This window comes from Quercus robur, chromosome 5 (assembly GCF_932294415.1).
Source record: "Quercus robur chromosome 5, dhQueRobu3.1, whole genome shotgun sequence".
NCBI classification, from domain to species: Eukaryota; Viridiplantae; Streptophyta; class Magnoliopsida; order Fagales; family Fagaceae; genus Quercus; species Quercus robur.
In genome coordinates, this window is record NC_065538.1 from 34,608,844 (window position 1) to 34,635,304 (window position 26,461).

Genomic DNA, 26,461 nt, shown 5'->3' on the forward strand with positions numbered 1-26,461 from the left:
CTGTAGGGAATGGTCCCATAATATCTAATCCCCATTGTGCGAACGGCCATGGGGCCGTCATCGGGGTCAGCTCTTTGGTTGGTTGTCTAATAATATTGCTGAACTTTTGGCATTTGTCACAGGTCTTGACATAAGCCTCGTCGTCATTCTGCATGGTGGGCCAATAGTACCCTGCTCGCACAAGCTTGTGCACCAATGATCTTGACCCTGAATAGTTTCCGCAGATTCCTTCGTGTACCTCCCTCATGATGTTGTCTGCTTCTTCCATACCCAAACATCTCAGATATGGACGGGAGAAGCCTCTTTTGTGCAGGACGTCTTTTATTAAGATGAACCTTGCCACCTGGACCTTCAGCTTTCTTGCAGCCTCTTTTCCATCTGATAGGACCCCGTTTTTTAAGTATGAAATTAACGGTGCGGTCCAGCTACTGTCAGAGCCTATTTCCTGTACGTTGCTGGAATCTATTAGTGGAGAAAGCTGAACAAAAGAGAGTACATTACCAGGGAAGACCATATGTTCTGCTGAAGCAGCCTTTGCAAGGAGATCGGCTTGCTCGTTTTCTCCTCTGGGGATTTAGAAAATTTTGGCCTCTAGGTCATTTGCTCTTGCCCTTACTTGATCAAGTTACCTCTTCATCCTTTCACCCTTGCACTCGTAGTCTCCATTTATTTGGTTAGTAATGACCTGAGAGTCGTAGTAGACGACTACCCTCGTAGCTCCTGCTGCTTTGGCGAGGTCGAGACCTGCTATTAACGCTTCATATTCTGATTCATTGTTGGTAGCAGGGAAGTCGAGACGGACCATACATTCAACTGTATCTCCTTCGAGCAATAGTAATACGATGTCGGCCCCTCCGACTTGTCTGTTGGATGACCCGTCCGTATATATGCTCCAATGAGGGAACTCTTCTGCCCCCTTTTCTTCATCATGATTGAATTCAGCTATGAAGTCTGCGACGATCTGTCCTTTGATGGCGGTTCGTGGGCGGTACTGGATATCAAATTTGCTCAACTCTATAACCCATAACGCTAGTCGACCCGCAGCCTCAGGATTGCTCATCTCTCGTCACAAGGGCTTGTCAGTCAGGACGTTCACCGTATGGGCTTGAAAGTACGATTTGAGCTTGTGAGCCGTCGTAACTAATGCAAAGGCAAGTTTCTCCATAGGCGGGTATCTTTCTTCGGCACCGTGAAGCGCACAGCTCGCGTAGTATACGGGCTTTTGTACTTTTTCTTCTTCTCTGAATAAGGCAGCGCTGATGGCTGCGGGGGAGACGGCTAGATAGAGAAAAAGCTCTTCTCCTAGCTGTGATGGGCTCAGCAGTGGCGGGGAGGAGAGATAAGCCTTCAACTCCTTGAATGCCTTCTAACATTCGGTAGTCCACTCGAATGATCTCTTCAGCATGCGGAAGAAGGGCAAACATTTGTCCGTCGCCCTCGACACAAACCTATTTAGTGCTGTTATTTTTCCATTGAGGCTTTGTACCTCCTTCACATTTCTTGGTGGTGCCATCTCCATAATGGCCCAGATCTTGTCCGGGTTTGCCTCGATCCCCCTTTGGGACACCATAAATCCTAGGAATTTTCCCGCTGTCACCCCGAAGGCGTATTTTCCTGGATTGAGCTTCATGTTATAAGAATGAAGGGTGTTGAATGTTTCTTTGAGATCTTCCAAATGATCTTCCTCCCTTTGGCTTTTTACTAGCATATGGTCAACGTAGACCTGGACATTCCTCCCAATTTGCTGCGCGAACATTTTGTTCATAAGTCTTTGGTACGTTGCGCCTGCGTTCTTCAGGCCGAAGGGCATTACTTTGTAACAGAAGAGGCCTTGATTGGTTATGAACGAAGTTTTCTCCTAATCGGCTTCGTGCATTCGGATTTGGTTGTACCTTGAGAAAGCGTCCATGAAGCTTAGCAACTGGTGTCGGGCTGTTGAGTCTACTAGGACGTCGACCCTTGGGAGGGAATAGCTATCTTTAGGGCAGGCTTTGTTAAGGTCAGTGAAGTCCACACACATCCGCCACTTTCCGTTAGCTTTCTTAACCATTACTACGTTCGCCAGCCAATCAGGGTAGTATACTTCCCTAATGAAACTTGCCTCCTGCAATTTGCAGACTTCTTCTGTTATGGCCCGATCTTGTTAGGGGGCGAACACTCTCTTCTTCTGTCGGACGGGTGGAAAGGAGGGCAATACATTCAACTTGTGCACCATGACTGAAGGGTCTATTCCTGGCATATCTTCATGGCTCCAGGCGAATACGTCTCGATTACCTCTGAGAAAGGTTATGAGCTCTTGACAGATTGCGGGGTTAGCGAGTGTTCCAATTTTGGTTGTTCGGCCAGGATCGGAACTATTAAGGGGTATCTTTTCTAGCTCCTCTACTGGCTCCGTTACCGTCCAGTGCTCTTCTATATTCAAAGCCTGGACCTGATCCTCCATCTCCATCATGGCCATGTATCATTCGTGAGCGGCCATCTGACTTTCGCGCAACTCCCTTACTCCATAGTCGGTATCAGGTGGTAAGTTGAAGTTACCGCCTTCCAGAATTAAGCGTAGGTCGTCTGAGGATAGCGTTGTAGGCAGATGAGCAATCTACCACTAAGAATGTTACATCCTTGGTTATCTACTGGGGGTAATCGCCTACCACTACGGACAATGTGACCGCGCCCAGGGAGAATACCTGGCTCCCTCCAAAACCCACGAGCGGGGCATTTGTCGGAATCAATCGCTCCCTGTCGATCCTCATCTGCTGGAACGCTAGGTAGTATAGAATATCTGCTGAACTGCCGTTGTCGACCAACACCCGATGCATGTTGTAGTCTTCTACCCGTAAGCTGACGACGAGCGCATCGTTATGTGGATGGTGAAGGCGTCGCGCATCCTCTTCTAAGAACCCGATAATGGGGCCTTCTCTTCGTGCTATCTTTGGCACGGCCCCTGTCAGCTGAACATTTTGTACCATCCGAAGGTAGGTTTTGCGGGCCTTTTTGGATGACCCGGTAGCAGCCGTTCCTCCTACAATCATCCTTATGTCCCCTATCAGGGGTCTCGGTCGCTCATTATCCCGTCAGGGGTGTTGGTCTTATGGGGGTGGATCTGTTTTCTCCTTACTAACGAACTTCTGCAATTTTCCTTGTCTGATAAGGGCCTCGATCTGCTACTTTAGGTCATAGCAATCGGCCGTATCGTGACCATGGTCATGGTGGAAGCGGCAATACTTATCCCTAGAACGTTTGTTGGGATCACTCTTCAGCTTTCCAGGGAACGTCAGAGCCTCCTCGTCCTTGATTTGCATTAGGAATTGATCTATCGAAGCGGTCAATGGAGTGAAGCTTGTGAATCTTCCCCCTAGGGGCTTAGGGCGTCTCTCATCCCTTCGATCTCCCGTCCTTGCTTTCTTCCGGCCTTGGTCCTGCCGGGTGTCTTCCTACCTTTCTCTTTTCTTGGGCCTCTCTTCTCGAGCCAACAGCGCGTCTTCGGCGTTCATATACTTGGTGGCCTTGTAAAGCACTTCCGACATGGTCTTCGGGTCGTTTTTGTACAGGGAGAACAAAAACTTATCCTTCTTCAGCCCATTAGTGAATGCTGCGACAAGTATCTTATCGTCAGCTTCATCGATCGAGAGCGCCTCCTTATTGAAGCGGGATATGTAAGCCCTCAACGTTTCCTCCTCTTGTTGCTTGATACTCATCAAGCAAGTCGTAGACTTTTTGTACCGATGTCCTTCAATGAAGTGTGCAGTAAATTGAGCGCTTAGCTCCTTGAAGGTGCTGATGAAGTTAGGTGTCAGCCGGCTGAACCAAATTCTTGCCGCCCCCTTCAGCGTCGTAGGGAAGGCCCTACACATGATTGCGTCTACCACTCCTTGAAGGTGCATCAAGGTTTTAAAGGTCTCTAGGTGGTCTAGAGGGTCCCTGACTCCATCATAACTATCTATCTGTGGCATGCGGAACTTACTTGGCAAGGAGAAAGAGTTGACGGGCGCGGTGAACGATGAGTCAATTCGGTTAACGAGGTCGTCAAGATTGCTGGACACTCATCCCTTGAGAGCGTTCATCATAACTTCCATTTGTTCCTTTATCGCCTGCATCTCTGTGATAATAGGTGGCAGCGCCGTATCTGCGAGGGAAGGGAGGCTCACGTTCTGACGCTCTGGTCTGCTTGAGGCATTACTGGCCTGGGGTCCCTCTTGATTCCTTCTGTCAGCACTGGTTTCTTCTTGATCTGCTCCTTGGTTGTCCGGTGCTGTGTTTTTCTAGCGTAGCTGCTCTTCCAAATCGCTATTTTTCCTGGTGAGGCGTTCCACGATAGCAGCGAGAGTTTAACTTGCTTCTTGAGGGCGGTCGTAGGTCGTTCCTCTTCTTGAATGTCGTTAGCGGTTGCCATTGAGCGGGTGAACACCATGCAACTTTTGTCCGGGAAGCGGTAATATGACTTTACACTACATGTTTCCCACAGACGGCGCCAATTGATGATGCAGAAAATATCACCAGTAAGCCACACGATCATCGCGCGCTCGAAACAACACCTACACAGCAAAAAGAAAAGACCTAGCAGAGAGCACCGGTGTGGTGCCGGCCAAATACCCTCTGAATGTCAAGTCAGAACTATTCTTACAACTCTAGAGTGCTAGAGAGGGTAAATTATGCGTACCTTGGTTTGTGAGGGTGCTTGGGTTTTTATAGTAGTAGGGATTGACCCATTTTCCTTGGAGTAGAAGTAATTTCCTTATAGGAGTCTTCTTGGGCGTATTTTGTGGGATCCTTTCCATATAGGAATCCCTCTTAGGTTTCTCAAAACGTGGAGGGCAAGTCATTTCCTTACACACGTAAACGTGATTGGCAAGCAATCTTTGACTAATGCCGTCAGCTTCCACTATGCCTTCAGTCTTAATCCCGTCAGCTTCAGGATCCCTTCAGTTTTATGATCCTGTCAGCCTCATGACCCTGTCAGCCTTAGGGTGTGCTTTGCCGGTGCTTCTTCCCACAAATCTCTTCCGTCGACAGTCATCAAATGAGAGCTGACAGTTTAGTCTTTTTGTGATTAATCTCTTTTGTCCTTATCATATATATATATATATATATTGTTACAATAAACAATTTAATGTTCTGAACATCTTGTAGCAATAGGTTATTACTTCACGAATCTTATTATAATAGATTGTAAATTAACAAAAATAATTCGGGTTAAGTTATTTCAACGATATATTCATTGTAATAAATATTGTTCCATATTTGTCATTGCAATAAGTTGTAAAATAATTGATATCAAGTTATTACAATAATATCTTCACTTCATATTTGTCATTGTAATAGACTGTAAAATAATTGGTAACAAATTATTGCAATGTTATCTTCATTGCAATAAAATATCTTTTTGAAATCTTCATCATAATATATTGCAAAAATAATTAGTATCAAGTTACTACAATGGCTTCTTCACTTTAAGTTATTGCAATAAATTTTCCTAATGTAATAAAGTATTAAACCTCTATTGCAACAGATAATTATAAATTATTGCAAATAATTATTGTTAAAGAAATAATTTACCACTTTTAATTTACAATTGCAACAACTTTTAACTTATAAATGTGATATTGTGTCTAATACTACTATACTAATTTTGTTCTATTATTTCTATTTATTATTTAATCTGTTGTCTCTATTCTTCTCTCCCTCTTTCCTCTAATTTCTAAACTCTTCAGAACTTTGATTTTTCTCTTTGCTAACACAATGGCTTCTATGTCTTCTTATTTTCATTAACCTTCTTCTTTTTCATCAACACCATCTCAGGATTATGACATTTTTCATAGTTTCAAATGACACCCGTTATAATTTCAGACACCATCTATACACTCCCTTGCATAAAAAGAGAATTAGGACCTTTAGAAATAGGGAAAATCCATTGTCTTTTATTTGAAGTGTTCAGAAGCTTCCCATATGAACATGAAGAAGAACAAAGACACTTTTACGCTCAGAAGCTTCTATCTTAGGTCTCTTTCATAAGCTTCTATTTTAGCATTATTTAGTGTGGAGATTGTGGAGCGCATGAAAGAGACTAAGATAGAAGCTTCTATCAAAGCTTCTGAGTGCATAGATGTCTTTGTTCTGCTTCATGTTCATATGAGAAGTGTGGGGCATAAGAATTTAAATAAGGTACCTATGCCACGTGTCGTATCCATGGTCGAAGAGTCCATTATCGTGTCAAGGAGGCCACACACTGGGACAGTAAGGCCACATCAGTGGCACGTTACTAGAGGAGGTCATACAGTAGAGAAAGAGCTTCGGGGAGGGGGTTAATCCTGACATGACTGAAGGGATGGTGGCTGCCACCACATTTAATGCATTCCACCAAACCTCCTAGCTGCATTTATGTGGGGAAAACCTCTGAACAGTGCTGCCTTGGCTGCCCCAACTCACAAGGGGCTTGGGAAGCAGTCTAATGGGACAAACCCTCAAGTAAGGGCCTGGACGATCAACAAATGAAGGGCCAAAATCATCTAAAAGGAGCTATATAATGTAAGAGACCCTCTAGGGAGAGGGATCCAAAAAATCTGTAGAGAACACATTGTAGCAACAAGAGGTGAAATTGTGTCCAAGTCCAAAAGAACTAAATTCAAGAATCATTCTCCTCGGACTTTGCCAACGAAGGATTTCCTTGCTTTAAACTTTTCTTGCTTTGCTGTCTTAATACCTTTGATCCATTGTGTGCGTTGCCTGATTCGTTGAGACCTAGCTTTTTAAGCCCACTCTCTACAAATTCATTGGGTGGGGCTCTTTGAGCCTTAACACATTCATCATTTAAGCTTAGGAGCCAAAAACCCGCCCCTACAATTGGCGTCGTTTGTGGGAATAACTTGCTTTAGTGAGTCCAACGTCCAACCATGGTAGGATCTGGGCAAGAACAAGAGGATTCTATTGGGTCCTAATGTCAGGATCAGTTCCTGAACCTTGAACAGAGGAGGGACTGTGAGGTTAGTGCACACACCACTTATACTAGCAGGAGCCAGTCTCGAGGCAGGAGTCACATCTCTAACGAGGAGAATACCAGAAACTTGTAGTTAGAGATTGACCGTCTTCGCCGAAGGCTATGCTACGAGAGACGAAGAAGGACTCCCTCGGATTCTAACCCTTCTTCTGATGATGAAGGAGATGGTAGCTACAGGCCCAGATCCAGGACTCCTCCCAGTGATTCTTTTTCGTACGATGAAGACCGTCATTACAAACAGAGGAGTAAGAGTCCACCCCGCAAAGGTCTGGGTAACGATGCTATGAGCAGAGCTCTTAACCAAATCTCTAAATCACTATTTACGCATAGAATTGAAGGAGGAAAGCTTCCTCAGCATTTTACTTGGCCAACATTCACCATGTATAATGACAAAATGGACCCTGTGGAGCACATTAGCCACTTCAACCAAAGAATGGCCGTCCACTCCCGAAATGAAGCCTTGATGTGCAAAGTGTTCCCATCCAGTTTGAGGCCCGTGGCGATGAGATGGTTCAACGATCTGAGAGAAGGTTCTATCAGCTCCTTTAAGGAGCTCACTAGGGCCTTTTGGGCTCGTTTTATGACTTGCAGCAGGGTTCCTCGACCTTTGGATTCTTTGCTGTCCATGGCAATGTAGGAGGGGGAGACCTTGAAAATGTACTCCAACAGGTATTGGGAGATGTTCAACGAGATAGATGGGGATTTTGATGACGTAGCTATAAAGACTTTCAAGGTTAGCTTGCCCGCCAAGCACGACCTAAGAAAATCTTTGACCAGGAAACCTGTCAGGAGTATGCGTCGGCTCATAGACCGCATTGATGAGTATAAGTGGGTCGAGGAGGACCAGCAACAGGGAAAGGGGAAAGCTAAGGTGGTCCCTCAGGATAGAAGGGATTTCAGGTCGGATAGGTACAATAATAACCAACCTTGGAAAGATTTTGCGGGGCATTCAGGATCCACTACTACTCAGGTAGTTAGTATTGTGTTTCGAGAGCCAGTACACCAAATCTTGGAGAAAATTAAGCATGAGCCATACTTTCAATGGCCAAATAAGATGGGAGAAGACCCCAAAAGGCGCAACCAAAGTCTCCACTACCAATACCACCAGGAGCGGGGGCACACTACCGAAGATTGTAGGACATTGTGGAGTCACTTAGAGTAGTTGGTCAATATTGGAAAGTTGAAACAATTCATTTATTAACCCAGCGAGCAAGGTGGCCAAGCGGGGTCGGGAGCTCAGAGGGACGTGTCTATGAGACCGCCTTTGGGTACAATCAATGTCATTCTTGCTGCTCTAAGAATGACTGGCTCTTGGCCATCCAGGGTGTTGTCCATGGCTCAGCCATCTATCAAAGACTCGCCCCCTGATTCAAAGAGGAGTAAAGTGGGGGTCCAACCAGCTCTGAGCTTTTCCAATAAAGACAAAGTCGGGACCTTGCAGCCATATGATGATGCGCTGGTGGTCACTCTTAGGATAGGTGGGTACGATGTGAAGAGAGTGTTGGTGGATCAGGGCAGCGGCGTAAAGATCATGTACCCTGATCTATTTAAGGGATTAAAGCTAAGGTCCAAGGACCTGACTTGCTATGATTCCCCTCTAATAGGGTTTGACAGCAAGATTGTCTTTCCAAAGGGCAAAATCCGACTACCCGTTTAGACAAGGAAAAAGATCGTGGAAGTGAATTTCATTGTGGTAGATGCCTATTCCCCCTATACTGCCATTGTGGCAAGGCTTTGGCTTCATGCCATGGGGGTCGTACCTTTCACCCTACACCTGAAGGTGAAGTATCCATTAGGGGGCCAGGTTGAAGAACTATTGGGGAGCCAGTATATGGCTAGGCAATGCTTAGTGGCTGTAATTAAACATCAAGCTAGGGGTGAATCCTCAACTTCGGCCGAGCAAGATTTATAGCAATCAAAGGTGCCAGCGTTGTCTATAGGGGCAATGGCAGAGGGGACTAAGTGCGAGCAACTGGAAAGAATTGTCATTGGCGACGATAAAGAGGAATTCTTTCAAGTCAGGGTTCAGCAACCTCCTCGGGAGAAGGAAGAGTTGATAGATTTCCTTAGAAAAAATATCGATGTATTTGCATGGAGCGCCTACGAGGCCCTCAGGGTGGATCCAGACTTCACTTTTCACCATTTAAACATGAATCCATCTGTCATCCCCAGAAGGCAACCACCTCAGCGCTCCTCCAAGGAACATTCTGTTGCTGTCAAGGATGAAGTACTCAAACTTAAGCGAGCAGGTGCCATAAAGGAGGTGTTTTACCCCAAGTGGTTGGCCAACACAATGGTAGTGAGGAAGAAAAGTGGGAAATGGCGGGTGTGTATGGACTTCAAGGATTTAAATAAGGCTTGCCCAAAGGATCATTTTCCCTTACCTCGGATAGATCAGTTTGTAGATGCAACCGCGAGCCAACCCCAGATAAGCTTCTTGGATGCTTTCCAAGGATATCACTAGATACCATTAGGTCTGGGTGATCAAGAGAAGACTTCTTTCGATACGTCCATAGGGAACTATCATTACAAAGTGATGCCCTTTGGGCTGAAGAATGCAGGGTCTACTTATTAGAGAATGATGACCAGGATGTTCGAACCACAACTGGGCAAAAATATTGAGGTTTACATAGATGATATGGTGGTAAAGAGTAAGGTGGAGTTCAAGCACATAAATGATCTCAAAGACATTTTCAAGATACTGAGAAGACATAAATTGTGCCTCAATGCCGCTAAGTGTTCTTTTGGGGTAGGCTCTGTCAAGTTTCTGGGTTATATTGTTACCCACAATGCAATTGAAGTCAACCCAAATCAGATTAAAGTAATTAACAACCTACAACCTCCTCGAAATCCCAAAGAAGTCCAGAAGTTGACAGGAATGACTACCACTTTGAATCGATTCATTTCTCGATCAGCAGACAGGGTGTAGGCCCTTCTTCTAGTTATTGCATAAGTGGAAGGGATTCGAATGGATGGAGGAGTGTTCCTCGGCCTTTTAGCAGTTGAAGGAATATCTTTCTCAGTCACCTATTATGTCAAAACCTAAGGAGGATGAGGTTTTGTTCGCTTACATTGCTATAGCCTTACATGTGGTGAGTCTAATACTGGTACGAGATGATAATAGGGTGTAGAGACCAGTATATTATGTGAGCAAATCATTACATGAGGCAGAGGTTCGTTACTTACCCCTGGAAAGGGCCATCTTGGCAATAGTGCATGCTATGCGGAAGCTCCCACATTACTTCCAGGTTCTTACTGATGTAGTTCTAACCCAAGTCCCTCTCCGATCACTGCTTCGAAAAGCTAATTACACAGGGAAGGTGACAAAATGGGCAACAATCCTAGAAGCCTTCGATATTAAATACATGCCTCGTAACTTTATGAAAGGCCAGGTCCTCGCCAATTTAATGGTTGAGTTTGCTAAGCCTTCGTTTGAAGAAAACGGTGAAAGGCTGAGCACAGATGGAAAATTAGTTGGGACGATCTCCTTACAGGAACCTCTACCTTGGAAGGTGTATGTTGATGGCTCGACAAACCAGAAGGGATCAAAAGTGGGGCTAGTTGTGGTATCTCCTGAAAGCATCATCATTGAGAAATCCTTAAGACTAGGCTTCTCGGCCACAAATAATGAGGTTAAGTACAAGGCTTTGTTAGTGAGAATAGCCATGGTTCAGAAAATGGGAGGAAGAACAGTGGAGATGTTTTCTAATTTGAGGTTGGTTGTAGGCCAAGTAAAGGGAGAACTGGAAGCCAGGAATTTGTGGAAGCCATACAGGAGACAGATCCTTGGCTTACCGAGCCCTTACTCAAGGATATTGGTGGCCCAATATGCAAAGGGGAGCATAGGAGTACGTAAAAAAGTGCGACCAATGTCAAAGATTTGCTTTGAATATCCATTAATCAGAGGGAGTCCTCAATCCTCTGTCTAGCCCTTGGCCTTTTGCTCAATGGGGCTTGGATATTGTAGGGCCCTTTCCTAAAGCAGCAGGAAATAGGAGGTGGCTTTTGGTCGACACTGACTACTTTACCAAGTGGGGATCCCTCATACTCTCATCTAGGACACCAGACTTCAGTTTGATAGCAAGGCTTTCAAAAGGTACTGTTGTGAGTTAGGTATCACGAATAGGTATTCAACTCCAGCTTACCCCCAAGGGAATGGGCAGGTCGAGGCTGTCAATAAGGTTATAGTGAATAAACTAAAGAAGAGGTTGGACGATGCAAAGGGCAAATGGGTGGACGAGCTTCCACATGTTCTCTGGACATATCAAACTACTCCTCGTAGGTCGATGGGGGAGACACCCTTTTCAATGACTTACGGGGCCAAGGCTGTGATTCCTCTAGAGACCAAATTCCCAACGCTAAGGACTAGCCAGTTCACTCCAGTCAACAATGACCACCTATTCGAAAAAAGCCTAGATCTAATCGAGGAGTAGAGAGAAAATGCCATGATTCAATTAGCATACTATCAACAGAGGCTCAAACAGGGGTATGATTCAAATGTAAAGTTAAGACCACTGGCCCCTGGAGACTTGGTATTAAGAAAGGTTGTGGGTACAGTAAAAAACCCAGTATGGGGGAAGTTAGGACCCAATTGGGAAGGATTATACCATATCACCTCGGTAGCAGGCATAAGAGTGTACTTCCTAGAAGATCTAGACGAAAAAGTTGTACCGCAACCTTGGAATGTAAATAACCTATGAAGGTACTATTATTAATGAAAGGTAGCTCTGCCATGTTTTCATTTATGACATTATGTGTTGTGTTAATCACTTGTTTGAATATTAAACAGAACCTTAGTTATGCCTGGCTCTTCAGATCACATACCTTGGGTAAATTAATATTCTTGGTTATTTGCTTAAGTATTAAACAAAATCTTGGTTATGCCTAGCTCTTTTGACCACATGCCTTGGGTTAATTAACACTCTCTATTACTTGTTTGAATATTCAATAGAACCTCGGTCGTGCTTAGCTCCTCGGACCATATACCTTGGGTAAATTAATATTCTTGGTTATTTGTGTAAGTGTTAAACAGAACATTGGTTATGCCTTGCTCCTCATACCACATGCTTTGGGTAAATTAATACTCTCTATTACTTGTTTGAATATTAAACAGAACCTTGGTCATGCCTGGCTCCTCAGACCACATACCTTGGGTAAATTAATATTCTTAGTTTTTTGCTTAAGTGTTAAACAAAACATTGGTTATGCCTGACTCCTCAGACCACATGCCTTGGGTAAATTAACACTCTTTATTACTTGTTTGAATATTAAATAGAATGTTGGTCATGCCTAACTGCTCGGAACACATATCTTGGGTAAATTAATATTCTTGGTTATTTCCTTAAGTGTTAAACAAAACATTGGTTATGCCTGGCTCCTCAAACCACATGCCTTGGGTAAGTTAACACTCTCTATTACTTGTTTGAATATTGAACAGAACCTTGGTTATGCCTGGCTCCTCAGACCACATACCTTGGGTAAATTAAGATTCTTGGTTGTTTGCTTAAGTGTTAAACAGAATCTTGGTCATGCCTGGCTCTTCGAACCACATACCTTGGATAAATTAATACTTCCTATTATTTAAATAAACATTAAATAGAACCTTGGTTATTTGCCTAGCTCTTCGAATCACAGGCCTTAAGGAAAATAAACACTTTGTAATTTCACCAAGGATGGGACCTTGGCCTATGCACCACCAGGAGGAGACAAGGACTCATCTGGGGCTTTAGACAAAAGGCCCTGAAGGTACACTCACAAGGAACTCCTAAAGTAAGAGACCTCAAACGTCCCCTTCTTTCTACTAAGTGTTTTGCTTATTTCTAAGGACTTAAACATTCCTATTAATTAGGCAATTTTTAGTGCCTACACTTAGTTATTCTCCTCACTGTTTACATGGGTTTAATTTATTTAAATTAACAGCAATGCATTACTGGTTAGTCTTTTGTCAAAACATGGGTTTTCACCCTTAGAACCCTCATTAACCTAACCCCACAGCAAAGGGCTGAACACCGATTATAGCTACTTAGATGCAAATATTGTAAACAAAAGGGGAAAAAAGGAAAGATGAAATCCACTTACTATAGAACAAAAATCCGTATATTTTCATTAATTAAGAAGGGAGATACGTCTCAAACAAGGCAAACAGCCATAACCAAGAAAGATTAACAAAAAAAAAAAAACCAAACAAAAAAAAAAAAAAAAAAAGGGATCCTAAACTATGCCTTGGACTTAGGAGGAGGGTCTTCCTTACTGCTCAGTTGGGTGACAGGTGTGCCAATAGCCTTAGGATCAGCCTCCTTGGATTTGGTCTTAGCCTCCTTTGCCTTAGAAGCAGCATCTAGACTCTTGGCCTCTGACAGGGGCTTGACCTCCTTGCCCTTGCCCTTATCCTTAGCCACCTCAACCCCCTGGTCTTGGTCACTAGCTTGGCCAAGCCCATTGGAGACCTTGGGAGGAGGAAGAAAGGCCTAGGTGATAAGGGGCTGCTCAGAGGAGGTTGGTGCAAGGGCAGCGGGAGGTGGAAGTGCAGCTGGAACTTCACGGATGTTTGGAGGGTAGTAGATGTTCTCAGCCTACCTCCACTCCGAAGCAGCAGGGACTCTTGCTAGGTTGAAGGCCTTTATCCATGCCTCCTAACAGTAGTCCCTACAAACCTCAGCCAGCTTGTCTGCCAAACGGACCTCGGTCTCTTGCACTCCAAGGTCGTAGGACACCTACTTCGAAGCCTCCACCACTTCCTTGGCCATCCGAGTAGCTTCCTTTGCTTTCTTTCTGCCTTCAGCTCTAGGACCTGCTGTTTCCCTATGACCACTCTATGTTAGTATGATAGAGCTTTTTGTGTTGATCCTCAGCTTGGTCTTGGGCATTCTTCAGACCGGCCTCAACACTCTTCCATGCCCTCTCCTCCACAGTCAGCTTGGTGGTGAGCTCTTGATTCTTCTACTCAACAGCTCCTAGGGACTTGCTGGTCTCAGCACGGAGGTTGGCTTCAACCCTAGCCTCATTCCTGACATCCTTGATCCACTCCTTGGCCACAAAAACCTCCTAGATAGCTGCACAAAAACAACAGAGGAAAGGAAAACGCCTTTAGTGAGGCATGCCAAGGAACTTACCAGGGTTAGATCCCTCTATAGGGATAGAAAGAGGTCTGGTTGCCTCATGTGCTTCAAGGCAGCCATATCCTTCAGTAAGAGAAGGGGCTGCTCTAGGGCCTTGGCCAGATAGTGGGCGTGCCCTTTCTGGAATTCCCTGATGGTGGAGTTCCATGGAATGGCTGCCCCGTCCATCTCCAACCAAAGGTCCCATGCGAGGTTTTGGTGGCACACCTCGGCCACGTGCTGGTCCTCCCTAGTCTCCATTAAGAAGGCTCGCCCTTGGCCCTTAGCCATTTTTTCCTGCTTCGGCTCCTTTTGGCAGACCACCTCCCCCTCCTCGGCTACCTCCTTCTCCTTCCTTTTCTTCTTCAGGTTGGGCATGAGAAGCAGGTTAACTGTAGGAGAATGAGGAGGGCAGAGCAGGAAAAGGTTAGGAACCTGAGGTGTCCTTCTACGCCGGCCCCTTAGCCTTATCCTCAAGAAGCTCCTTCAAGCCTTCCTTCCTTCAAGGCCATTTATTCTTCCTCTTCTAAGCTATCGTCCAACCGGGCAACTATGAACTTGGGGGAACGAAGATGAAGGACCTGTCTAGCTCGCTCTCCGAGTCTGAAACCTAGATCACAGGCTCTTCTGGCTCCTCTCCTTTTCCCTCAAGATGAAATTGGTCTATCTCCACCTCGAGTGACAATTGCGATGAAGCTATCTCTTTTCTTAAGACTGCAGCTTCGCGGGGAAAGCGACGGGGGGGCAACTTAACTGGCACAATATCTTCTCAGGCTAGAAAACCGGGCACCGAGACGTCTATCTGGGATAGCCGAGGATCGCCTGCTCTTATCGCGTGGCCCACGTCCTGAAACTTGTCCGACAAGCACTCAAAGTCGAGGATGAGGTGGACGGTTCTTAACTATCTGTCCTTGCTCATGAACACCTCAGACCTTAGTACTTTTTTGAGTTCCGGGATGTTGACAAAGTTGTTGCTGGGGGCCATGTGCCGTTTATCTGCAAAAATAACCGAGAAGCAAACCATGGTCAGAACGATGAAGCCCTCCATTAGAAAGAAATAAATACTAAAGGAAAAGAGAGAGCAGCAAAACTAAGAAACTAATGCCTATGTTAAAAGACTTAGACCTAGGGTACCCCACCTGCCTCTCCCTCCCGGGTTGGGTAGTGAAGACCATCGTGCCATTCACCAAAGGTGATCAAGTAGTCATCCTTCATGCCCTTGTTGGACTTGGAAAGACACGAGACGAGCCTAGCCACTAAAAACCTAGATTGAAGGTAGTAACCCGAATCTGCTAGCAGGTGGCACTCGTACATTCAAACGACGTTGTGCCAAGTAAGGTTCAACCCCCATCTGCTCGTTGAGAGCGTCTACGCTACCCAGAACCCTAAAGAGGTTAGCCACGCATTGGTGGGGGCATAGTCTATGTGCGAGTAAGTAGTCTCCGGTTACTCTACCTATAAGAAGCATTATTCTCCCTTCTATGAAGGCAATCATGGAAATGACGACCTCCCCTTCATTCCTATGGGTAAGCCACTGACCCGGTGCACAGTACTGTAGGGAAACTCCCTAAGGAATGTGGTATTTAGCCCTAAATTCCTTCATACCGGCAGGAGAATATACGAGGTGAGCGAATCTACCCATCTAAGCAAACTAAGGTGAAGTGAAAGAAATTTTCAAGGAAAGGAAATAAAAAACAAAAGGCCGAGGAGACTGGCTGAGGAGAAAAGAACTTACGAGAATAAGCAAACAAGTTGCTTCCGGAACTTTTTAAAGGTTTAAAAAAAGAATTGAAAGGTCTGGAAGACTCGGAAATTTGGAAAGCCCTGAAGGTTTGAGAGTTTGGGAAGTCTGGAGAGCTCGAAGACTTGTAAAGTGGGGAAAATGATTCCCCTAAGCGCCTTATATAGGAGGCGGAATTCGGTGGGAGTTATCCTGCCCAAAATTTGAGAAGAAACACCAGCCATAGGATCTCCATCTCATTGTAGGATGTGGGGAACAAAGCACCACCTAGAGCATTTAATGAGACGTTGCGGACTCCAAAGCGCTAGAACGGTTGCAGGACACGCGAAGTGACGCTTTCACGTGTGGAAATCAAAGAAACATGCGGAATTAATATTCCAAAGTCAAAACCCCATTTTCCTCCTCAGATAAGAGGAAAAAATCGGAGTTTTGAGGGGCTATTGTGGGCACAAGAATTTAAATAAGGTACTTGTGCCACGTGTCGTATCCATGGTCGAGGAATCCATTATCGTGCCAAAAAGGCCACACGCTCGGACAGTAAGGCCACGTCAGTGACACGTTACCAAAGGAGGTCATACAATAGAGAAAGAGCTTTGAGGAGGGGGTTAGCCCTGACATGACTGAAGGGGTGGTGGTTGCCACCACATTTAATGTATCCCACCAAACCTCCTGACTGCATTTATGTAAAGAAGACCCCTGAACAGTGCTGCCTTGGCTGCCCCAACTCACAAGAGGCTTAGGAAGGAGTTTGATGGGACAAGCACTCAAGTAGGGGCCTAGATGATCAACAAAGGGAGGGCCAAGATCATCTAAAAGGAGCTATATAATGTAAGAGACCCTCTAGGGAGCGGGATCCAAAAAATCTGTAGAGAACACATTGTAGCATCAAGAGCTGAAATTGTATCCAAGTCCAAAAGAACTAAATTCAAGAATCATTCTCCTCAGACTTTGTCGAGGAAGGATTTCCTTGCTTTAAACTTGTCTTACTTTGCTGTCTTAATACTTCTGATCCATTGTGTGTGTTGCCTGATTCATTGAGGTCTAGCTTTTTAAGCCCACTCTCTACAAATTCATTGTGTGGGGCTCTTTGGGCCTTAACTCATTCATCATTTGGGCTTAGGAGCCAAAAACTTGCCCCTATAAGAAGCTTTTAAACTCTTCTAAGTGCCCTCTGAAACTAAGAAAAATGTCATAATCCTGTGATGAAGAAGAAGGAGAAGAACAAGGAGATTGGAAATAAGAAGATGCAAAAGCCATTGTGTTAGCGAAGGTAAATCAAAGTTTTGAAGGGTTTAGAAATTAAAGGAGATAGGGAGAGAAGAATAGAGAAAAAGATTAAATAATACAGAGAAAGTCTAGAAACCGTGACTTTGATTTGAAGTAAAGTTTTTTTGCTACACCAAAATAAGTCTGTTACATCAAATATTAATACAACAAAATTAGTATAGTAGTATTAGACACAATATCACATCTACGAATTAAAAGTTTTTGAATGGTAACTTAAAAGTGGAAAATTATTGCATTAATAATAATTACTTGCAATAACTTATAATTATCAGTTACAATAACTGATTTAATACCTTACTACATTAGGAAAGTTTATTGCAATAACTTAAAATGATGAAATCGTTACAATAATTTGATACCAATTATTTTTACAATCTATTACTACGAAAATTTCAAATTGATATTTTATTGTAATGAAAATATCATTGTAATAATTTGATATCAATTATTTTATAATCTATTTCAATGACAAACAAGAAGCAAAGATATTATTGTAATAACTTAGTATCAATTATTTTAAAACCTATTACAATGATATATATGAAATAATTATTTATTATAATGAATATATCGTTACAATAACTTAACGTGAATTATTTTTGTTAATTATTTATAATCTATTGCAAAAAGATTCGTGAAATAATAGTCTATTGCTACAAGATATTCGAAACATTAAATTGTTTATTGTAACAACATATATATCATTGTATCAAAGTTGTCATTATAATATTTAGAGTTTATTACAAAAAAAAAAAAAAAAAAAAAATTTGTTGCATAAACCTATTACCTTAAATTTTATTACAACACAATGCATCAACTATTGCAATAAATCTAATGTTATTACAACGGTATTTTTGTTGTTGTATTAAAATTTTATTCTTGTAGTATTTATTCTTTGGGAAATCTTTGTTAAGAGTCTTGAGAGAGTCTAGAAGCCGAAACCATGACTTTGATTTGAAAAGTGATTTACTCACAAAAAATACTAAATTATAAATTATACTCTATTTTTGGCATATTTCAATTTTAATCATCTAGCTTTAATTTTTTTTTTTTTCACTTCAATATACTTTAATATTTATTTACTGTCAATTTAATCATTCCATCCAACTCTTGTTATCTAGGGTAGTAGGGTTGATATTAAGTACCTAAAATTATTTTCAATTTAATTTTAATATTTTTTAAATTTATAAAAACATATTTTGGGGTATTTTAAATTAAAAATAAAATTTTCATCAAATTAAAGGAAGGATACAAAGAAAGATAATGTTACACCATCTAATAACTTGTTATTGAATTTATATTTTAAAAATCTCACCGTTAAATTACATGCTCTATATGTTCTTAACATGTATACTAATTTTCATACCAAGCAGATGTTATTTATCATTCGTTCCATAACTCATCTTTTATATATGATTTTAAACTATAAAAACTTGAATTTAAATAATTAATTGATGATATGATTATTGATTTTTTATTACCTTGAAATTTTGCAAGTATAGAGAATACACAAAAATAACATAATCTAATAGTGAATTTGTTAATATATATTGTAGTATAAAGAATCTTATGCACTTTGAGAAACTCATCAAAAAAAAAAAAAAAAAACACACCTAAAAAGGCTAAAATTACGGATCTAATGGACAACAAAGTCAAGGTGGTTAAAGGACAATTTATCTTGATGAAAAGTAAATTAAAAGGACTATCATCATGTCATCGACAATTTTCATTCAGTTGGTTGATTGTGCAGTTTGGTCTTTACAGGACATATTGAAATTTAGGATCTCATAGATGCTTGAAGCCATTTAAATTTCATTAAGTAAAGGAGGTTAGCTAGTGACTTTCCATAGTGAGAGTTAGTTTTAATGAAAAAAGCAATAGTATGTAGTGAAGTTGGTGCCAGCACCCCCAAACTTTACCAGCAAACCGATTCAATGTTATATAATTTGTTAATTGTTATCTATGACGAAGTTGTTTTTTCCACTTCCATGATAATTATGTTTTCTCCATGCTCTTCTATTCTATTATTGTTGGAGTTTTTAAACAAACAAAAACAAAAATCAAAACAAAAACAAGAAGAAAAGAAAAAGAAAGAAGAAGATTGAAAGCAAAATTATAATGGTTGAAAAATATATTTTAAATTAAATGCATGGCCAAATAACATGAGTAAAAGAAAAAATGTTCAAAATTAACTAGGTTTGATTACGTAAACCATTTAGAGAAGCTTAGCTGACTTGTGGGCTGATGTATATCTAATAAATGTCACTTCATGTACCTACACAGTATGGTCGTTGCATACATGCATATGCCCCTGTACGCACGTAGTGTCTAAAGCAATATAAATAGCTTTGATTTAATTAGTAATTAAAAAGGTTTACTTGACCTGCTTGAAGTATACATTTTTAACTCTTTTTTTTTTTCCTTTTTCTTTGTTTGTCAATGTAAGGAATCAATATTATTGGTCACTGAGGGTGAGTGATCGTCTGGCAGTATAAAAGCTTTTTTCTTTTTCTTTTTTTGAAGAACGAAATTGTAGGGTGAAAAGTAACTTTAGAACTTTATTAGATTAATTTTACATTGGAATTATAATCAACTTGTTAAATTAGCTAATTATGTAATTCAGTTATTACCGGTAAATAATCGCAGATTAACAATCAACATATATGTAAAGATAATAATAAAGTAAAGAACACAAGCATATGGTGATAAAGTGGAAATCCTAATTAGGGATGCATCCAAAAAAGAAAGGAAAAAAAAAAATTAAAACCCTAATTTGAGGTTCCCAAACTCCCCAAAAATAAATAAATAAATAAATATATAGTAGAATTAAAGTTTACAACTTGAACAAACCCTCTATCCTAGACTCTACTCATTAAAAAATTTATTGAAATGGCCTACAGTCAGCTACAAGCTATTTTTACTCTTCTATTCTAAATTTATACCACGAACATCATCTTTGATTCTAAGTACCACATTGAAGGTTTGATCTCCACGAACATCATCTGTGATTCTAAGTACTATCATCTGCGCTTTCGCTTTGATCACCAAATTGAATTTTCGTCTTCAAATATATATGCTTTCGACACAAATGGGTTGTTGAAATTAGGTTAGGGTTTTTCTTTTGTAGTTCTTGGCACAATTCTTTTAAACCTCTTCAAAGCTCTCTTTAAGTCTATCTAAGTGCCCCTTTATAGTAATGCATATATGTAGGGTACGAATTCCAAGTCATCAGTCAAGTTAATTAATTAAATTATAATTAAGGAATCTCGTATCTTGATGGAGCTAGCCTTAGTCGAGAGTACGTTAAGAGGCCTGCTTTAATCTTTCGAGACTCAATTGAAGGTGAGTCAAGATTCTAGACACTTCTTTCTCTTGAGCTAGTATTGGAATACTATTGATTTGATGATTACAACTCATACAAGGTACATGTCATGATATTTGTCGATACTAAATCTAACATCAGGCATTGATTCTCAATGGATAGATGATGTTATGGTCACGTCTAGACTAGATCTTCTACGGAATAGTAACTTGGTCCCCTAGAATTTTTTTTTTTTTTTTTTTTTTTTTTTAAAGGAAAAATAAAGAATTAATATTCTTTAAAAGATAAGGAAGCCTGATCACCTTAACCCAACTGAAGAAAATTTCAGATCCTTGATTTACAATTTTTGGTCCTTTGCTGCAAAGAATATTCTTCCAATGAAAGAAACTAAAATTGAGAACGGGTAGGGGCCGGGGGGGTCCTTCACACGTGTTGGTGAGCCTGTCGGAGAGTAATTGGCAAGAGAATTCGATGTGATTGTGATTGTGATTGTGGTGTCAATAGTGTGTGGTGGAGTGTTTGAATGTTTTTGTTCCCCATTTCTCTTGCTTATCGAGTAAGAGATGTTGATGTAACTCTTAACATGGCTCGTAGATAAGATTTCTCTTCTCAACTTCCACTATGCTAGATTTTAGAATGATAAGACCTATAATAGAGCTATATCTTGTCAAGTAGTGGTAGTTGTCTTAATTTGTAGGTATCATAAAGACAACTAACCATTAATTTGTTTGTATTACAAGGTTTACACAATAAAGAAACAATGAAATTGGTTCTCAAAAAAAAAAAAAAAAAAAAAAATTTGATAATTGTCTTTGTACGTGGATGAAGTGCATGTTGGGTGAAACAATTCAAGTCTCTCCGTCTCTTGTTTCGTGGTGTGATCTAATGTTGTAGCGTGTTCGAGTTTATTTAATCATTATTATTATGTGTGTTCATTCGGGTCCAGCGAATAAGATATTTTAAATTTCATTTGAAATGTAGAGAATAATCCATTTCATAATTAAAATTTTATTTTTTAAATCTGATAATAATATATAGAATGTTGTATCTTTTAAAATATAAAATGATATTCATGGCGGAGTTAAAAATTATATATAGTTTGATGAAGCCAAACTTCTTGCTTGAGCTGAAATATAGTATCAATAAATTGGTCAAGATACAAGTGCATTTAAAAAACATAAACTCTTAATTTTCTAAAATTAGAGTACGTCTTATAACTCCTAAATATACTATATAAGAGTAAAGAAAACTTATCAACTTTCTAAACTGGGTACATAATAGTTGTAAGAAAACTTAATTAACTTTCTAAACTCTAATGGTTCTAATTTACTCTAAACATGTAAAAAAAAAAAAAAAAAAAAAAAAAAAAAAAAAAGAAGAAGAAGAAGAAGAAGAAGAAAATAGTTAATGATTCTCTTTCCATGATTATTCAGAACATAAGATATGATTCCTATACACAAAGAAAACTTAAAATATGACAAAATGAACCTTCAATAAAAATGACATTAATTTTGTTAAAAAAACAGTCTTTTTTATGGGTTATCTAAGCCAGTATTTTTTGTTTTTTTTTTTTCACCCAAGGGCTACCGATTCAGCTGTTTCTTCTTCTTCTTCTTTTCTTTGTTTTTTGGGAGCGTTATTGAATTAGCTCAATAATGTTTTGGAGGGCTAACTTAAATTTTCAATGTCCAAACATTAAATATTCTTAAAAACATATATAGCAAAATAAAATAAAATAAAAATCAAAGTTTTGGAAGGCCATGACATAACATGGCTCCATTAATATATTTTTGTTGATAATTCGATAATTGAGGGGAGGAGGGATATTGAACTCTGGATATCTCTGTTGAAGGCCTCAAAAAAATAGTTAGTTTAATTACAAGATTTTTGGCAACTTTATCATTAAATGATATATCGCTAAATACATCTTTAACATTACGATATTTAATACGAATCAAGTAAAACAAAACTTCAAAAATTTATCAGCATCAACTACGAACTTCCTATGGCCAAAGAGATTATTAGAATACAGATATCATCTAGTTAGGTGGGCAGTCGCCCTAGACCGCTGTCTTTAATGAAAGAGATAGAGAGGGGATTATGTGCACGCGTTTGAATGTTTGTGTTATGATAATATTATTACATGATCGCTTGATTTAGTATGGTAGTCAATTTGCTTTTCTATTTACTAATAATCTTTAGAGGAAAGTGGACAAAAATATATATATATACACACATCTGTGTGTGTTTTCCTGAAATCCAAAAAGTACTCTTACTAATAAGTGAAACCCAAAAACTATGAATATAAAAAGATTCAATAGGGATAAAGGACAATACTCTCTGTTGAAGTTTTCAGTTATTATACTCACTTCTCCTCTAATTTAGATAATACACTTACCTCTTCTAAAATGTAAACTATTCACATTGACCTTCTCTAGATGACTGAAAACAATTTCCAAAAAATTCCAAATTTCTATTTTACTATTCACTTAAACTCATGGTTTTGAAACCCAAATTGTTCAAAGAATTAAAAAAGAAAAAGTTCAAAATTTTTGAAAACAAGTTTAATTGAGGTCAAACTATGACAAAATAAAAATTTTAATTTAGTTACAAAAAACAAATATAATAGTTTGTGACATAAAGACACAACTAGCTGACTTGCCTTAATAGTTAGCATGCAAAACAACATTAGAGCATGGGGTGCTAGCTTCTTCTTCTTCTTCTTCTTCTTCTTTTTTCTTTTTTTTCAATCATCCAAGAAAAGTCAATGTAAATAAATTGCATTATAGGGGAGATGAGTGTAATAAAAAAAATTTTAAAAATTAAATTTAAAAATAAAAATAAAAATAAAATAAAATAAAAAATAAAAAACACCTTAGGAGGGGTCGAAGCAATTTTTCCAATTCAAATGGTCAAGAATTTTGTAATTCGACTAATATTTTTTGAAATTTTAAATTATCATAGACTTAGAATTCAAATCATTTGTTTCTAACTATTGATGTATGAATTTTAAAAAGAGAAAAGAAAAGAAACAAACAACCGCTATTATTAAATTAAGAAGGGGACAAAAAATCTCTTCTTTAATTATCATAAGATCTTAAGTGAGAAGACCACTTCTTGCTTTAATTTTCCACCTAATCTCAGTAACATGATAGCGCCACATTTTGCAAGTGTCTCATTTTTCAAATGGTGTTTTAAGGTGTTTCTTAATTGAAAGGCAATATCAAAGGTTGATAATATTTTAAAGGAAATATGGTATGGACTAAGGCAGTCTAACTCAATAAATAGACAGACCAACTGCTTCACAGTTAGTGGCAAAAGCCCCTAAATTTGATGTTTCATTGATAAGACTTGTGTGAAACTGCTGTCATCCTTTCACAGCCCTTGTTAGTGTGAGATTACTATGATAATTGTCATTATAACAAGATTTCAGTTACTTTTACATCTTAATTTTAGGAGAATTTTGTTTTTGTATTATGATTAATATGATATTATGTTGTACACATCAGCTGGATCTGGACCCACCATTAAGTGGGCTCCATCAGTGGATCTTCTTTGTTCTTGGTAAGAAATTAAGACAATCACGATTTACCCATAATTTAATATAAACAAAACATGTGATGTGATAGCATAGCTGAGGGTCATTATGTGCCTTACTTTCACATGGCTTGCTACACCTACTTGTTTGATCCCAATAGTCAATAGAGATGGTCTATTAATTCAACTGCTAGTGGGTCAAAGATGTTGTCATTTTGAAAGATCACAACCATCCAAGTTTTAAAAATTTTAGAGGGCCATGTTAAATAACAGTAGGAAATGACAATCATAAGCACCTATCTATATGTGCACATCATGGCTAGTTGTTGTTTTACAACTCTCAAATGACAAATTTTACGCCATATCTACACTTTCACAGCACTAAATGTTTATATTTTACAAGTGATATGAAATAGTGTGAATTCGGTCCGATGTAAAACAATCACAACCCTATAAAACACATATCCACACAAAATTAAAAACCCAACCTCAAATTCAAATTAATTTGAATCCCATGTTATATTTATTAATTTTAGAATTTTGAAATTGACATGCGCAAAGGTATTTAAGGATAGTATTTAATTTAACGCCATACACCCTTTATGGTATGAGTGTGAAATGAAATCTTAAACGGAAAAGACCACTGAGAAATTGGCTCCAAAATTAAAGAACGTTACCTGCTTTTACCTGTGGAGTACTAACTTCTCAACTAAGCACAACAAAATAAATTCAGGGAATAGAGAGATGGAATGAATTGTGTATTAGAAGACTATCAGTATCACAAAGAAACTTTCAAATTTCAAAGTTCTCATGTCCCAACCAAACCCATGGACTAGTTCACTAGTTAATTTCCAAGTAAAAGAATTGCAAAACCAAAGCAAACAAAAAAGTCTCCTTCTGTTCTGTGACCAAAAAGCATTTACAAAAGTTGCAACTAAAAGATAAGAATGAAAAATGAAAAATCACATCTAAATCAATCAAGAAAAAGACAGTAAGTAAGGTATTAGACTCCAAAAAAGAAAAAAAGAAAAAAATGAAAAATGAAAAGACAGAAACATGAACTGATACTTTTAGAGCTTAAGAGACAAGTCAAGCTTCTGCAACTCATCTTGTTTAGTCTTCAAGTTCAAATGAGCAGCAACACTTGTACTACTACTATCCCACCACAAGCCTCCTTGAACGCTATCGAATCGTGCAATCCTGACACCATTGGTAGCCGATCCTGCATGAAAATTCTCCTGTACAAGACTCCCAATTGCTGGTTGTTGATCAATTGGTTGTCTAGACCAACCATTTTGTCCATAGAGATAAGAAGAAGAAGTAGAACCAATGGTTGATATTGGCTGTTGATAATGATAGGACGGCTTATGAATCCTAGAGTGCACCCTTATCCCAAGTGACCTATTAATATTGAAAGAGCCATGCAAAGGAAGAGAAGCCATGCTGCTAGGGTATCGGTTTCCAAAAGCTGATGATGATAAAGAAGTTATTTTCTGACCTCTTTTCGCAAGTGTTCTCTCTCTTTTATGCGCATTTTGATGGCCTCCAAGTGCTTGTGAGCTATAAAATTTTCTTTGGCAATAATTGCATGAGAAAACCCGGGGCTCGGTTTCATTACCTTGAGGAGGAGGAGGAGGAGGAGGAGGAGAGTCCGATGAGTTTGCATCAAAAGAATCGATGAGGTTGAGTACTGGGTTCGACCCTTTATGGGAATCCTTGCTAGAAAGACTTAGATCCAATACAAGATCAGGATTTGAGTCTGCATGCTGGTGTTCTTGATGATCTTCTTGCTGATCTTTTGGGCTTTCCAATGAGGGTTTTTGTTTTAGGCATATTGGTGTACTCTCTGAAACAGAAAAGATGGTTGAAGTTTCAGTTTCAGAAGGACTTGGAAGGTCCATTGGGAGAGAAAAAATTATGTGAGTAAGTCTGAGATGATAATTTTCTCTTGTAGGTGATGAAGTGTTTTTTGGGTTTACTAGCAAGGAAGATGAAATATTTATTGTTGTAGCAATAAATGCCTCTCTGTGCTGTGTGGAAGAATGTATCACTCTTTTACAGTTACAAGGTCTTAATATAGGAACACTAAGAGAATAAGACTTTCTGCGTGTGTGGGCGTGAGAGAGAGAGAGAGAGGGAAAATGGTTTTTATGTGTGTGTGTGTTAAAATTTAAAAAGCTTTTTGATTGACTCACATGAGGAACACCCATGTACTACCACTTTCTCTTGCATATATACCCCATTCAATGCTTTTTCTAATTTTCTTTATTTGTCTTTCCACTCTTGTCTCTTTACATTTCTTGTCTTTACGGGTTTACACTTTTTTGGGGGTATAGTGATGGACAGTATAACTTACGACAGACAGACCAAATATCCAAGATATGTTAATCTGCTTTTGTGGACTCCAGAATTATGCAGGGATGTGGAATGGACTTGTCTTAGAAAAGGTATGGTTTTGTAAAGTTTTAAACAGGGCTGGAGGATTT

At 39.7% G+C, this 26,461-nt stretch overlaps 2 protein-coding genes across 2 annotated transcripts; both read right to left on the bottom strand.

The window, feature by feature from the left end:
• Window positions 1-3,431: 3,431 nt before the first annotated feature.
• Window positions 3,432-4,390, bottom strand: LOC126728145 (uncharacterized). The gene is made up of 2 exons (XM_050434014.1): window positions 4,146-4,390; window positions 3,432-4,032 (listed from the first exon to the last, which is right to left on the bottom strand). Exons 1-2 carry the CDS (start codon window positions 4,388-4,390, stop codon window positions 3,432-3,434), a joined length of 846 nt encoding a protein of 281 aa, XP_050289971.1.
• A 20,361-nt stretch (window positions 4,391-24,751) lies between these two features.
• Window positions 24,752-26,186, bottom strand: LOC126725837 (zinc finger protein 1-like). The gene has a single exon (XM_050430810.1). The coding sequence runs from the start codon at window positions 26,183-26,185 to the stop codon at window positions 25,046-25,048; it is 1,140 nt and encodes a 379-aa protein (XP_050286767.1). The 5' UTR covers window position 26,186; the 3' UTR covers window positions 24,752-25,045.
• Window positions 26,187-26,461: the final 275 nt, after the last annotated feature.